This window comes from Patagioenas fasciata, chromosome 3 (genome assembly GCF_037038585.1).
Source record: "Patagioenas fasciata isolate bPatFas1 chromosome 3, bPatFas1.hap1, whole genome shotgun sequence".
NCBI lineage: Eukaryota > Metazoa > Chordata > Aves > Columbiformes > Columbidae > Patagioenas > Patagioenas fasciata.
Window position 1 is genome coordinate 60,274,430 of NC_092522.1, and position 16,409 is coordinate 60,290,838.

General features: G+C 39.5%; 1 protein-coding gene across 3 annotated transcripts in view; it reads right to left on the minus strand.

Annotated features, from left to right (window-relative positions):
- The window catches only part of CNKSR3 (CNKSR family member 3), a 58,903-nt gene that overhangs the window by 24,937 nt on the left and 17,557 nt on the right, over nt 1-16,409 (minus strand). For 2 of the 3 annotated variants that reach the window (XM_065833644.2, XM_071806436.1), the window contains exon 2: nt 3,973-4,136. The exons of the other annotated variant lie outside the window; for it this stretch is intronic. In XM_065833644.2, the coding sequence (XP_065689716.1) occupies nt 3,973-4,136 (164 nt within the window). The remainder of the gene's footprint in view (nt 1-3,972; nt 4,137-16,409) is intronic. 3 annotated transcript variants of the gene reach the window in all.

Genomic DNA, 16,409 nt, shown 5'->3' on the forward strand with positions numbered 1-16,409 from the left:
TGCTCATGAAACAAAAAACATGTTACATTTTCCTATCACTCTGGATTTAAAATATCAAAGTTGCTTTCATCAAAACACAGGCTGAAGCCAGCGGTCAAGAGCACCCTATGTCTAACATTCCCAGGTTGTTAACTCATTAACCTGGGGAGCCACACACAAGGCTGAAGTGAGATACAGGGCACACACATGCATGAGAGAGTACATGTGCACAAGAGCACACCCTTCCCAAGCTCCATTGCAATTAATGAGAAAAAGTACAGTGACCAAATAATTGTTCAAGGTCAGGCAGAAAACACCAAAAAAAAAAAAAAAGAAAAAGTGTGGCTAAGTAATGTCAAAAGAGCACAGCAGTTGTGTCAGTGTCAGAGCTGGCTTGGGCTGATCCAGACCTCTGCTACTGCCCAGGGTCAGCAGCACCTTCTTCACAGCCACATTCATGAGCCACAGCATGATGAGTTTGATCTGCTGGCTGATCCAACTGAAAACCAGCTATGGGGGGAGGAAAAAAAAAAACAAACAACACACCACACACAAAACATCACAAAGCACCAAAAAAAAAAAAACCACCACACACCACACACACCACAACACTAAAACCAAACAAAAATCCCAAACATACACATCAAAAAAGCCCCCCCACACAACACACACCATGAATAAAAACAGACTATCTCCTCAAAAGCTGGTTCAATTCACTGTATGTTTATACAAACACTAGAGTTAACCCCAGGTACTGTCAGAGTCAACCATTGATGCTCTCTCCCTTTTAACAAAAATGCATCCTAAATAATCCTTTGGATTCCCAAACTTCCCAATAACAGCACTAAATTTAAGAAGACACCTCTAGAAAACTGCACTCTTACGAGGCTGTGCACAGATACAGGGTTTTTGACAAGGCTTAGCCACAAAGTGTAAGTCTTAGTGTAGGCATGTTCCATTTTATGTTACAATGTTATATTTTGTTGCCCTGCAAATATGCTGGCAGAACATTCTTATCAGTACAATTATAGACACATCCTTAAAAACTATCTTCTTTTTATTTTGTGGGGTTGTGCTTGTTTTAATTGTTGTTTTTGTTTTGTTGGGTTTCTTTGGGTGGGTTTTTGTTTATTTGTTTTTGCTTAAAACTAGTATCCCTTCTTTCTAACCTCAAGAAGAAACAGCTATTTTTTCTTCATACAGTCTAGGTAAAGATTCAGAAATGTATGCAAGAAACACATTAAAAGTAAAAATATTTGCATATAGTTTCCTCTTAATTCTCACATTGGTTCATGTTTATCAGCCCAAACAGGCAAGTCATCAGAGAATTATGAATAAAGTATTCAGTTTTCACCACCACTCTAGATGCTTTTTGTTCCAATTATTTGGCTGAGAAAGCTTATTTTCTGGATCACTATCCCTGCTTTTCTGGCTTTGCATGGGATTAAAAAGCATATTTATGTATGTTTGTTTCCTCCTCTCCCAACCACTTCAGTCAATTAAGAAATATCTTCCTCCCATCCCTTTACTCTCCAAGCAAATATTTTTGTCAACAAGAAGATGAAGACACTCAAGCTGAATGTTTCTTTGCCCTCTGAGGAATTCAGTTTCTTTGATATGTCCTCTAACTTCCTCAAATAACTCTTCAACACCTGTTCAGAAAAGCCTATTAGCATGAGAGCAACAGAAATGTGTGCTCACAGGAAACCTTCACTTTTTATCCCCATCCATACTCTCATCCTGCTGCCTCTTCAGCTGCAGCTTTGCTGCACATGTGAGATGAGGGAACACTACACCATCACCAAAGCAGCAGAGAAAGATGTAGTCATCACGGGTTGTCTAGAGGTCACTTACTACAGCACCAAATGGCAAAACTTGCAGAAAAAAAAAAAAAACTGGTATCCTTTCTCAAGGAAAAGGCTACTTTCACACTGTATTTTTATGACTGATCTACTGAGGCTGGAAAAAAGATCTGTATGGTAAATGCTTGGAAAGAGAAAGATGTTGCAAAGAGCTGCTTCACTGTCTTCAGAGCCGCAAGTGTGATGTGAGAGAACCAAAGCATTGATCTCAAGGAAGCTCAGCCAGAAAACTGCCAAGGCAAACCTAGATAAAAATGGGTAATTCTTTTTGAGAACTCCAGGACTGGGGAACCACCAAAATCCCCTCTCAGTCCTTCCTGCCCCCTATTTACCCTTACACCACCTTTCTAGAGCGTGAGCTAAAAGCACAGGAGGGGGAATGTGGGAAGCAAAAACATCTCAAAAATAGTTACTTTGGTTTTTAATTCAAGGCCCAAAAAGTTAGGGAGATGTCACCATATATATACACACACATACACAAAAAAAAAAATCTACTAAATTATATCAATATACAGATGCAGTTTTGAAGAACTACTACAAATGGAATAGGGAAGCCTTTGTTCTCTCACACAAAAAGAAGAGGCAGGAAAACAAAAAAAAATGCTGTAACTAGAATTTAAAACACACCATCCCCTTGGGAATTAAATCAAGTGATTTTGCACAACAATCCCAAAAACTGAAGGGAAGGGGCATCAAGAGAGTAACAAAGGGAATACCTAAAAAACTGCTTACAAGCAAACAAGGACATTTCAGCTGCAATATGTGAACTCTGTCAAATGCATTAACTTGAGCTGCATTTCAGAAAGGATTTCCAGAAACGAGTTGAGGTCAAAACTTTTGTCTACAGAGGAAATTAGAAGGAAATTGGAGGAGATAAAAACACAGCTTTAGGTTCTGGTGGTCATCCAGCTCTGTTCATTTTATTCCAATATTTTTAAGAGTAAGAAGAAAAAAATGCCTTCGGGGGCTGCCACATCCATTACTTCAGTCAGGACTGTGCATTTACTAACTCACCAGACCTCTTCACTTGCCTGACAGATCATCCCTTCCTACAACGTTAGTTGCATTTCAGACTAATTCCATTCTTCTATTAGATTTTCAAGTTAAGTGCTAAAACTTTTTGATAGATCAAATACTGAAGAGGAAATAAAATGGTTTTTCAAATATAAGAGCAACTCTTCAGGAAACATTTTGGATCGTATGAAGTCAGTTCATTAATTAGACTTCTTTGAGTATGGGCTATCCAATTTGTTCCTGGTTACAGAGTATGAACAATCCCTGTAGCACCTCTCCGCAGCAAATAAAGCGCGTATCTCACACAATAAAGACTCTCCCTTTTAAGATAAGTATGCTTGGTGCTGCAAGCCTGGCCTAATGAAGGGAAGGTGGCCAGTGCTGGCTGAGGAATCATCAGACAGCCTTTCCTACTCTTCTCTATGATGTAAATGTTATGTATCTCCAGCACTCATTCACCGTGTTACCTCAAACACATCTTCAAGACTATGCCCAAACTATGGTTTTTAAATAAAGCCTGCACTAGTAAAACAATTTGAAATATATTTATTCTTTTGAGAGTGTGTTCATTTTAAAAGTATCTGCACAGTTGTCTATTAGGACTAAGACAGGAACAGCTGAAGTTCTGAAACCAATGAGAGTTGAACTTAACTGTAACTGAGTTAGCGACACATCCCTCATTTGAAGAACATTTTCTTCACTTTGTATGTAGACTACAGAATCGCCCTAAACCCATTTCAACTGATGTGAGGAACCATTAGGGGCTGTCATTCCAAGAAGATGTCTTCTACCTTCTATGAGAAATTCAGTCTACTCAACAGCAATTCTAATCACTCTGTTCACTAACAGGAGCCACAAGAACTAACAATGCTACTCAGACAACTTTCTTTAGAAGTACAACCGATGAATTAGCTTTGCCTTTTATCAGGAAAAAGTTAGAGAGCTATTAACATAAAGCTTGTGAGAATTAAACAAATTTTTACTAGTTTATTTTGTCATGATGTGTGATGGAAAGCAAGAATCAGCAGTATTCTGTTTTTACCAGACTTGCCTCAGTTATTCACCTAAAAGAGTACTTAAAGAAATTCTTCGAGTATCTGTTGACCACTTAACTAACCAGTGCACACAGGAGATCCACAGCCTCCAGAACCAGTTCCTGGTGTCCAATCCGTGAGATACCCAAGTCTTCAAGGTCCTGGTGAGAAATCTGCAACAGTTGTTCACCATTTATCTTCTCCCGTTCAAATTTATGGACATACTGCTGCAGGCAATCATCCAGGCCTAACAAAGCACAAAAGAGAGAAGGGGATGTGGTTACGAATTTCTTTTTTCCCCTTCCCCACAAATGCAAATTAAAAAAAAAAAAACACCACACACAAAAAAAACCCCACCATACACAACAAACTCTGCAAAAGGCACCAATTACAAGCTCATACAACATGCAATGCCAAATTCTGAAAGAAACTTGCATGTGGGTCTTCAGGTGACCTAAGATAATGCACAACCCACCTGCTCAGCAGATAAGAATGTCCCTTTTGTCTCTGAAAAGCTATCTGGGGGTATGCATAGACCCAGCTATCAGGATAACCCAAAACCTAGAAAGTCCACCAAAGCATCAACAAAAAATAATTACTTACAAAAAAATAAAAACAAAAAAAAAGGCAAGGCAAGAACAAAGATCTTGCCCAAATCCCAGTTAAAGAAACAAACCAAAGCACAAAACCACACAGCTCCCCATCCACTTTTACATAAAAGGGTTGAATGAATTATGAGAGGAAAATGGAACAAAGGCAAAGCAATCAAAATCATGTTTGGCTCAGATTTCATTATTCCCTTGATTTATAAGACCCTGCAGCTTCCTGAATCAGTCATTCCCCTTCCCCTTGCTAAGGATTAATGGCACAAACCAATAAGAAATCTGGTTCACTTCTGTATCTATGAACTATTTTTCAAGTAGTTTAGAGTATTTTGTCCCAGCAATATCCCCAAAATCCTCACTTTAAGTTATGATTCTATGATCCTGTTCTCTACAGCATCTCCGCAAGCAATTACAGAAAGTATTTCTGGTGTTCATTCTGTTTTATCTGACTAAATGTGTTAGTCCTATTTTCTTGTGTATTCTTCTCATTTCCTCTGTTCTTAAAGATCCTGTGAGCAGCAACAATCTGGGGGAAAATTTTTTTGGATGTGTTATTTCAAAGTAGGTGAAGTGCTCCTGATGCCCTGTTCCACTTCAGCATATTACCTAGAGTAATAAGAACAGATCTAATTTGATCTGTTTTGTAGAAATACACCATGTTCACTGAAAATAGTTGATGGGAGCAAAAATGCAGATTATACATTCAAACATGTCTTTTGTAGCATCCACAATAGCTACACTGTCTGACGATTCAGTTTTTATAAAAAATAAACCGTTAGCTGTATAAAGGATGTTTATCCACAATGCTGGCTCAAAAGGAAGCCATTGAGATGGACAGGATGTCAGATGCTGCAGATGAGAAACATGAACAGTGTCCTGAACTACAAGAAAATGAGAGCCAGAAGACCAGCACTTGATTCTGCTCATGGAGCCGCAGCAGCAGCCTGGAAAACAAGCACTCCCAGCACACGCTACTGCCAAGAAAACCCACGAGAAAAACCACAAGGGGGGAGTTTTAGGAGTCACAGGAAACATATTAATTTCATAACAGCAGCACCAGTAGTCACTGCTGCCTTGCAGCCAGCATCTGGTCACAGCAACTCAGTAAACTATGGACCCCCAAAGACCCTGACTTCCTTCACACATATCACTTGCTTTTATTATTCTCACTTAGAAATTAATAAGTACAGACATCCCAGCACTTAACAGTCACCCCTTTACAGCACACAGGCATGCTTAATTATTGCAGTACATCAAAATCTGGCTGAAGAAGCTTGACTCCTCCACGTGCAGAGCTACTAGTATGCACAGCTTGATTTTTAAGCATAATTATGAATGGGAAAACCCACATGCAAGCTAAGCAGAGTCTCCCAGGGCTACAGTTGTTCGGGTTTCTTCCCATCTGTCTTGGCAAGGCTGTACAAATTTTGAAAATTGAGCCCAGTGTTCTCTTTCCCACAGGCACCAAATTCTCCCTTAGGCTATACAAACTCTTTTCCCAGGAAAAATAATAAAAAGATCTGGCCTTCATTGTTTAACAATTTATTTTTTCAAAACAAATTCTCAACTGAGGCTGACATACAGTGCACATATTTGGCATTCCTAATTTTTAATGCTGTCTTGCAGACCACTCTTTCCCATCATTTGCCATTGTAAGCCCACAGTTTCCATTACAAATTACACAAATACCTAAAATAAAACACTATATTCAGCATACAATGAAGGTTATAGTTTCAGGTTTTTGGATGCAGTATAGCTTTTGCCTACTTCCCTTTTGTGTGTTGGCTCAACTTCCTAGGTCCTCATTCTGTGCTAAAACAGGAGACTCACAAATGTATGTATTCCTCCCAAGAAATAAAACTATGGCTTTCAGTTTGCCTGTGCTTTTTAATTTCTATTTGCCTGTTTTTGAAGGTCTAGTACAACTTGAACAGCTACCTCTAAGATATTTTAATAGAAGTCCTTGAAAACAGTCATACTACCATCACACCGTAAGACTCTATTCTATAAAATAAAATGCTACAAAATTCACACAAACATTAATTCAAAACAGTCAACACAGAGGAACAGCCTCTTAGCTAGAAATATATTTAAATGACCAAAACTATGCAAAGCAGGAAATGGAGACAGACCTACACAATCATGACAAGCATTCACTAGTTGTTTAAGATGAGCTTTCTAACATTAATGTTATTTTTACTATGAAAATATTATAATTGATATTGTAACCACATTTACAGCCTATTGTTTAATTTTCCATCACATTAAATGTTTAAACATCATATGCAAACAAAAAAATTCCTATTTCTCCAAGACGGAAAGGAAAAGGGGGGAAAAAAAAGAGACTCGTAAATCAGTTCAGTAAAATAAACTAAATAATATTTAAGTGAAGTTTAAAAAGTCAGCATTCAAATGCCACTGTAATCTAAATTAACTGCTCATTTTTTCCTTCTTCCAAGCATCTCAATTTTTTCCATGTCTTTTCTCTGTGAACTTCAGAGCCTCACATAGACTTGGCATTCCCCATTAGCAAAGTCTGGATATTTTTGAGAAACTTAGATGAATTAAACACTACAAGAAGCAGTCTACATCACTCGAAGGTGCTTTCTTACATGCCAGGTCATTTTCAGCCATGCAATATCAGCAGGTTTAAGCAAGAAAGTAGTTTTCTCTGGTTCCAAAAAAAAAAAAACAAGACAGACCCTCACAATTGAAAATCTATCTATATTTATCTCCTTTACCCACTGAAGCACCCTTCTGAAGTCTAATCTATTCATTTTGTGCTCAAAGTGTGTTTAAAAAGCATTTGTCTCAATTGCGTGTGAGAAATCTCTATAATATTCCTTGCACATACATCAAAACCACACATGAAAGATAGCATCACATTGCATAACTGTTAGAGAATGAGGGAAGATGGAAATGGAAATAGCAATTGCAGAATGTTACCCAAGTTTTACAACAATAGTAGCAGTGATTTTTATGAAGAGGGAAGATGGGGGAGAGACTAGTCTAGTTAATGTGATTCGTGTTGTAAAAACCCTTCTGGGGAACTACAGTGTAACTTGAACAAAACTTCCTCCCAAATTTTGGCAGGTGTAAAGATGTGCAAATAGATCCTAAGAACTGTCTAGACTTCTCAGTCTAAATAACCTTCCATCACCGTGCAAAGCACTCCAAAAGATATTCAATACCTTGCACTCAGGTAAAAACATTAGGACAGGTCTTACCCTTACAGATTTGCACTGATACCAACCTCAGTCTGTTTCCAAGATTAAGAAAGCTATTTTGAATAAGAATTGAGGGAAGAAAAAAAAAGAAAGGAAAAATAAAACATCAAGGGGGCTAAGGGAGAGGCTTGGATGTAAGCCATACCTATCAGTTTGCTATTCAGAGAAAATTAACATTTCTACTGTTGACAGATGTCAGCCCTTCAGCAATGACATGTGACTTTCAAAGTACTAGAGACGTGTGTTTTCTAAGTATTGTTGTTCAATAATGTCATTTTTTTTTCCTCGACCTCTGTGCTGGACATGACCAAATTTGCCTACCATATATCAACAAAAACATTTAACGAACATATTAAGGCCACAGGTCCAAAATGAGCTGGCTTGCCACCTCTTCTTTCCTCCCACCATCCGATTCTTCCTCACTCTCTTTTCTTCCGAGACCACAGATTCCACAATATATACTCCACTATGGGGGAGGCGGGTGGCAGACAGCAAGGAAGTGGAAGGGGAGATAGACAGGGCAAGGAACAAAGGAATGAGTGGTGAGGGGGAACTGGGAGGTGATAGGGATAATTTTCCGTTAGTTCAGGAGCTTGAACAGATTCTCAGGATAGGTCACAAAATGGCAAAGCTGACATGAGAAAGCAGAAAGAGCAGAAGCCACTTGACCAGAAGAAGAACTTACAAGAACAAGACCTTCTCCTTCACACAGCACCATCACATACAGCCTTATTATTATGAACATGTACTCATCACTTCTCTGTTGGGTGACTCTAAGCAACTGGCAGTACCTTGTGTCTCAGGGGATCACCAAGGTTCAACTACAAATCTCAACCCATGGAGAGGCTCCCTTGGACCTTGGAGGATTGGCTAGGTGGGGCTTCCCAAGTATTTTTTTGCATCATTGCCTTAAAAAAAACATACATTCAAATGACATTACCTGACCTTCCCACCTACAAAAGTCACTCCTACTCTGGTCGCCCCTCCAGGGTTTATTCAATTGTCACTTTTAGTCTCCAAGGACTCCTTGCACTCACCAACTTCAATCCATCCACCCAAACTTTGAAAGATCATAAATTACACAGAATCACAGAATGTTCGGGATTGGAAGGGACCTCAAGAGATCACCTAGTCCAATTCCCCTACCAGAGCAGGAACATTTAGATGAATGTGTGCAGGCGGGTCTTGAATGTCTCCAGAGCAGGAGACCCCACAACCTCCCTGGGTAGCCTGTTCCAGTGTTCTGTTACCCTCACTGAGAAGAAGTTTCTTCTCAAATTTAAGTGGAACCTCTTGTGTTCCAACTTGAACCCATTACCGCTTGTCCTACTGTTGGTTGTCACCAAGAAGAGCCCGGCTCCATCCTCATTACACTCACCCTTTATATGTTTGTAAACATTAATGAGGTCACCCCTCAGTCTCCTTTTCTCCAAGCTAGAGCCCCAACTTGCTCAGTCTTTACTCTTTGTATAGAACACTGTAGAAGGGTTTTTCCACTGTAACACCACAGATGCCATTCTCCTCCTTCAATATTACAAACAGAGACAGGGATGACATTAACAAGACAGCTCAGGTTCCTTTAAAAGGATGATAAAAAATAAATCTAGAGCAGTCAGTGGAAAGTTAATTCAGTAATAACTTAAGACTAGGTAAGAACTGACTCTCTGGGACACAGCCTGATTTTTTCTTAGTTATTATTGTCTTAGCATTTATCTTTCCATAAGTTTTCAACACAAAAGTTCAGTTATCAGATGGCATGAGTCACTTATAAGGGCCAGAAAAGAGTTCAAAGGCCTTAGTTTGCCAAGGAAAAAAAAGCCTTGAAGGGATCTTTGAATTACTGTCTAGTGTACAAAGGTTACAAAAAACTTCCTTGTTTAATTCTTTATTCCAAGTAGTTTCACAATCACTTACAATGCCGCCACCATCTGAAGTATCAATCACTTTGGAAAAAAAAAAAAAAAAAGAAAAAAAGAACTGAAGAGCAAGAGTTGCTTCTTATCAGCATCACAAAATGTTTCCTGCATAAGCCAACTTGTTCATAAAATAATTGACTACTTGAGGAGAACTTATAAGCAACACTTCCACATTTCTATTTAATCATCTGTATCCTAACCAAGCAGGAACAGCTTGTTGCCTTACCAGGCATTAGGTCTGACTTTGCTGAGGACATGCACTGCCTAGAACAGCCAGAACAGTACAGAAGTTCCTTGTCTGTCCCCCACATCATACAGGGATGAAACCAGACAAATTGTCACCCTCTAGCTGCCAGCAGGGATGCAAAGGGCAGTGCTGTCATGAAGGTCACAGCAGGACACAGGGAAAGGGCAAAGCCTTCAACTTCGATAATGAATGCTTTACTGTTCTTTCTGACCAACAGTTGCACAGAAAACCTTTTACAACATGTTCCTATTTTCAGTATTTCCAACTAACATATTTAGCCTGGAAAAACAGACTGCATACACATACGTTCACACTATCTCAAAATAAATCCGTTCATTTCATTCAGATCCATCCATAAATCCCTTAGCTTGTTTTGAATGCAACACTGAAAGCTTTGCCCTGTAGTAAAAGAAATAGTGGATAAATCTGGGTTGTAAACCATCCTGATCAGAAGGGCTATGGATGCTGTGTTTAACCTTTAGTTGTTCCACACAATTGCAAATTAACAGGCCTTCCACTGTGCTATACTTTCTACCAGTCCTCCCTACAATTCCAGCAGTATCCATTATGCTCTGAACCATGAATATGAGGACAACTATAAGCTTCAACATTCCACAGGGTAAAACATGGAAGTGTGTTAAGGAAGACCCAAAATAGCTTTTGTCCACACACTTGCCGTACCCTTTCAAGGACTCCAGCAGGTTTGCAAAGCAAGACCTCTTTCTAGAAGAGACAGAAAAAAATATTTCTCAGGAAACAAAATATCTTCAGGAAACTAAGCAGACTTGGACCAAGCAAGAGTGAAGTCTTTATGGAAGAAAAGATTGTAGGGAGGAGAGGAATGCAATAGAGGCCTATAAAGCCAGGCACAGAAAAACAGAAAGAACACTCATTATACATCATATCTTCCAACACAAGAATTGAGTCAATGAGGTTACCATGCAACAGGTCCAAACAAGCAATAAGAGCATGATTCTTCACACAGTGATATACAATGAGTGCTCAACATCCATTCAGATTCAGGGGAAGGTGAACAGATTCATGGAAGAAAATGCCATAGAAGTCATGCCCAACTGGGAAGGAGTAAACCAGAAACAGTTTGAGGCTTGAGGAAGTCTACAGAAGGAAACACACAACATGTCATCTTTCTTATGATACTCCTTAACATAGCCCTTTTTGCCAAAAACATTCAGGATGTGACACTGAGCTAGATGGCACCAGACACAGGACTTTCACATCTGCACACACAGCACCAAAATGTAAATGGCAGCTTTAATTACTTTTATCCTAAGACTGAAGAAAACCGTTAACTCTTTGCTAGTGGAAGCTATTATCGGTGTTATTTACTGTAACAGTGGTAGAAGATTTTCTCAAAAAAGAAAAAAAGTACACAGAGAAATGGGGGTGCAGAAGAAAAAAGCTAAACACTAAAGACTTTTACAGACTGGTTAAAAAAAAAAAAGGCAAAAATAGACCCTGGTAATACTAGAAATATATCACAGTGAATCATACAGCTGCTCTTGTCGGTTGTAATCCAGCTTGAGATACTAACAGCAAGTGGGAAATTGCAAGAGTAAGTTTATTTAGAAATTGTACCTTCAGCTGACAATGAGTGAACATGCATCAAGACTGCAAAAATATATTTGATGTGAGTGAATGGTAGTATACAAAAAACTGAGATAAAAGCAGTTGTATAATAAATGAAAAGTCAATGGAATTTAATTCCAAAGTATTTCAGTTAAAATTCAAAAGTTGAGTTTTCTTTTTTAATAGCTCTTTTTCCAAAGAGAATTCCTTATTACAACATTGCTTAACAGTTTCAAGTTAAAGGTAAAATTAAAATATAACACTATAGAAATTGAAAAGTGAATTGTGCTGGTATTCCACATTTAACAAAAAAACAACCAAAAAAAACCACACACCTCCACAAAAAAAACCACACACCTACACACGCCCCCTCACAGCACCATGACATACAAGTTTAACCAGAAAAATCTCTCTTTATAAAAGAGATACAAGCATGAGGACATAGGCCAATCATACTTTACTACACTGAAAACAGATCACTATGCCACAATCACAGATTGACAGAGTTTTTCAATTTGACAGGGAATTCTCTCTAGAGTATGAAAAGGTAGAGCACACCCAGGAACAACAATTAAAAAGTCACTGTACTACATTCCCACTGATTTGAAGGCAGGTGAGTCCACATACACATGCAGTCATGTTTCTCACCAGCATAGATGGACTGGAGATCTGTGCACAGCTGTGGGCCCCTGTAGCACATAGCCAGCCATAACCTAGTGGGGCTTTGTTGCTGTCTAACATCAACCCCTACCCCAAGAGAAACCCACTGACTCCACCTCTGAATATTAGGCCATTAAATATCTTTTGGCTTCTAGGGTTGAAATGAATAGGACAGAGGAGAGAATTGGAAAGGTGAAAGAGAGAAAACTTGTGGGTTGAGATGAAGACAATTTAATAGGTAAAGCAAACGCTGTGCACACAAGCAAAACAAGGGATTCATTCACTCCTTCCCGTGGGCAGGCAGCTGTTCAGCATCTCCAGGAAAGCAGGGGTCATCATGTGCCATGGTTACTTGGGAGGACAAACGCCATTAGTCTGAACATCCCCTCCTTCCTCCTTCTTCCAGCTTTATATGCTGAGCATGACATCATATGGTGTAGAATATCCCTATGGCCAGCTGGGTTCAGCTATCCCAGCTGTGTCCCCTCCCAACCTTTTGTGCACTCCTCACCTTCTTGCTGGCAGGGCAGTATGAGAAACTGAAAAGTCCTTGACTACCTAGCAACAACTAAAACATCAGTGTGTTATCAACATTATCCTCACTCTATAGCCAAAACCCAGCACTATACCAGCTACTAGGAAGAAAAATAACTATCCCAGACAAAACCAGAACACTTGGGAAAACTGGTTTCCAAGAAGGAAGAAAAGGAACCACAAACAAGGGCTCATATTCAAGACCTCAAACACCTGGCAGCACAATCTCTTGCTGGCAGCATTTCAGCTGCAACTCCGCTAATCCCAGCCACCACCAGAACAGGACTGCTGACCAGAGAAAGATGCAAAAAAAAAAAAAGAAAGAAAACTGATGCTTATTTTTTTTTTCCTGCTTTGGTGTACATTCTCTGTCTGCATCAAGCATCTTCACACAATACAACACTCATACTTAGGTTTTCTCTTTTAAGAGCCAACTACATCACTCCCTGACCAGCTATACTTGGAAAAAGCAAGTCTTTCCATGCTTTAACAGATTTTGTTTGACAAACTAAATAAATGAGATGAAAGCAGAGCATACCCATATGTTGTATGCAGATAGACCTGGCACTCTAAGTTTCAGTAGAACATGCAATGAAAGCCAACATTCAGCAAATGCATGCAAAACACATTAAAAGAGAGAACACACCTGCTCTGGGCAGACAAGCCCAAATAGCTTCCTAGCCAATAACACAATATGTCTTCAGGGACACTGGTGACAACATCCTCCCTAAACTTCACAGTAAAAACAATATCCTACTTGTGGCAAAATGCAACTAACATTCATCCTCTGGGTATTGTGTTGCTTTGCTCATGTTGCACTAACTAAATTAAAGAGCAGCAGCTGCAATGATGCACTTTAATCAATATTTATTGCTCTAGTAGCACTTAAGAACTAAAATAAACTCCAAACTGAAACAAGACAACATCCCTTTGCCCAACATACTAATACATGCAAAGGTGTGCCTATTTGTCTGTTGGTTGCATTTAAAATAGCTGAAATTGAATGAGTTTGAAATGGCACTCCACTGACACAGAAGCACCTCCAGCAAGTATGACCAAGATCTTGTTATTCTTTTTCACCTTAAGTTTTTGCTATTATATCTAGCAATCAGTGTAGCCTCCCCCCCACCCCACCCCAAAAAAATTATTTGAAACCCACAGAGCTTGGTGCTGCATACTATAGCAGACTACTGCAATGGCAGAAAAATTCACCTTTAATTGTTACCAAAAACATGGTTCCTGAACCAATTCATTCAAACTCTTTTGACAGCAAGTGCCTCCATTGAACATACCCTGGTGTTTGTCACCACTTAAAAGAATTTTGCTGAAGGCATGACTGACAGCATCAGCAAATATGGACCTTGTAGCATGGTAAAAGAATTATCACTCAATGTGACTTTGAAGTTGCATGCATGCATGCATGCATTAGGAGGGGTAAGAAAGACGACTAAATGACAGTGGTGAAAAATAGATGCAATAGGATTTAAAATATCCAAAAACACTGCCAGCTCCTTCCTACACTCTAGAAAATTATGTTCTTTTTTTTGCTGCTTGCAACTGATGGCTGTGACTAATCAAAAGGTGGTGCTTAAACACAGCAGCAACAGAGGTTAGTTACTTTGTTACCCCAGCATAGAGAGACTTTATTAATTCCACTTCAGCAATGAGTGTAGACCTGTTTCACACACAACAGAATACACTAATATGTCCTACAGGCAACTACTGACATAACACATCGACCTCATATACTGTGTGAAAACTCTGACAAACTTTCACCAGAGTTTAAACATTGGTGCTCTGTTCCACACTGGCATTGAAAAAAATCTCACTCCTTTACTATGCTCAGAAGTTGTTTCCCAATGCACATGGGCTCAAAGAACAACCAAGTCCTTCAGCAGGCAAAAAAAAAAAAAAAAATAAAAAAGCAAGTGTTAAAATAAAAAGAAAAAAGCGGAGAAAACCAAGCTATTCCAGTAGTCCTTTTTCTCACTCCACTAAGGCTTTTTCTTCATAATAAGCACACTTTGAGACATGCTGGCCAATACATTCTAAATTATACTCTAACAGGAATTTGCAACTTCTGTAGTCAAGGTAGGTCTGTTTTTCCCTCTCACTGAAAAATTAATTGTTCCTTCCACTGATGCAAGTAACAGCTTTGCCTAGGCACAGTAGGGTTTTCGGTAGGAATGAAATCACAGTGATATCTGGCCACTAAAAGCTGCAGTTGAGAAGAATCTCCAGACAAGACCTTTGTCAGTCCCTCCATACAGTGCTAGGCTTTGTACAGAATCAATCCACTTCACCATGTGCCCTCTCCTGTACAGAGCATTTGGGATGACTACTTCAGAAACAAACCACCCATGGGCACCTGTCTCTTCTGCAGCTAGGTGGCAACAAGAACTGAGGTAGGAGACTAGTTGCCATCTCATTTTCAGGATGGTCAAACACCCTGACTCACACTCTCACTAAAGAGGCAACAGGCAGGAGGACATAACCTCAGAACATTCACTTCATTGGACCCCAGACGGCACAAAGAGATGAATACTTGGTTACTGCCAACTCACTTTTATCCAAAACTCAGGTAAAGCTTCCCCACACCATCAAAGCCAGATTTGTCCCAGTCACTTAACATGTTGACAGAAGAAGGCAAACTGCACAGATGCCTGTGCCTCAACCACCACAACAGGACCTTCATAAACTCAACATCAGCAGCAGCTTCAGCTAGTACAATGGGCTGTAAACTAGGAAAAGAAGTAGGAGGACACAACCTTGTCTGCCATTTTTGCTGTAGAATTCCTGCAGAGAATGAGGGCAGAGAGTTGCGGGGGGATGGTGGATAAATAGCAGAAAGTGGCACCACTGTGCTGAGCAGACCTCATCTGCTAGAGACCTGGCTTGCACCTCCTGAGACCCCCCAGGCTGCTCCTCACTGGAAGAGCTGTGGACCCTACTTAGAGAGAGGTATATTTCCTCACACCCATTAACAGCTCCAACGAGAAGTCCGAAATAAATCTTGTATCTGCCACTAACATACAGATGTTTTCACTAAATCAGTGCAGCCGCAGAGAAATACATTTCCCAGAATTTTCCAACTCGCATAACCATACCGAATTTGTTCGGTGGTTACATTTTTATACCACTAGTCTAACACACACTTTTTACAGGAGAACTTTTATTCCAAACAAGCCTTTAAAACACTTCATTATTTTGCTTACGTGTCATGGTTTAACCCCAACTGGCAACTAAGCACCACCCAGACGTTCACTCGCTTGTTTGCCCTGCAATGGGAAAGATGAGAAAGCTCATGGGTTGAGAGTTCAATTAGGTAAAGTAAAAGCTTATGCATATACCAAATCCAAAACATAGTCTCATGCCTCATGCTAGCTACTATGAAGAAAATTAGCTCTATCCCAGCCAAAACCAGAACACTCACAGAAGTATAATAGCACTGAACCTAAAATAGTCTCAAGGCTAGCTGTAGAGTCATCCACAAGATTACAGGAACCAGCTATTTTTTTAAATGGAAACAATCTCTTTTTATTGTTCTAGTGAAATAAGTATATTAAGTGTAGCTTAATCCATAGCAGGAAAATTGAATCATTTAAGTCCCCAGAGGCAAAAAACTCCAGAAACTATGGAAATTACAGAATTACAATACTGTCTCCAAGTCATGTTGTATGGCTAAAGACCACCCCTCTAGTCTCATTCTTCCCATTGACCATCCATTCCTCTCTCCAACATCCC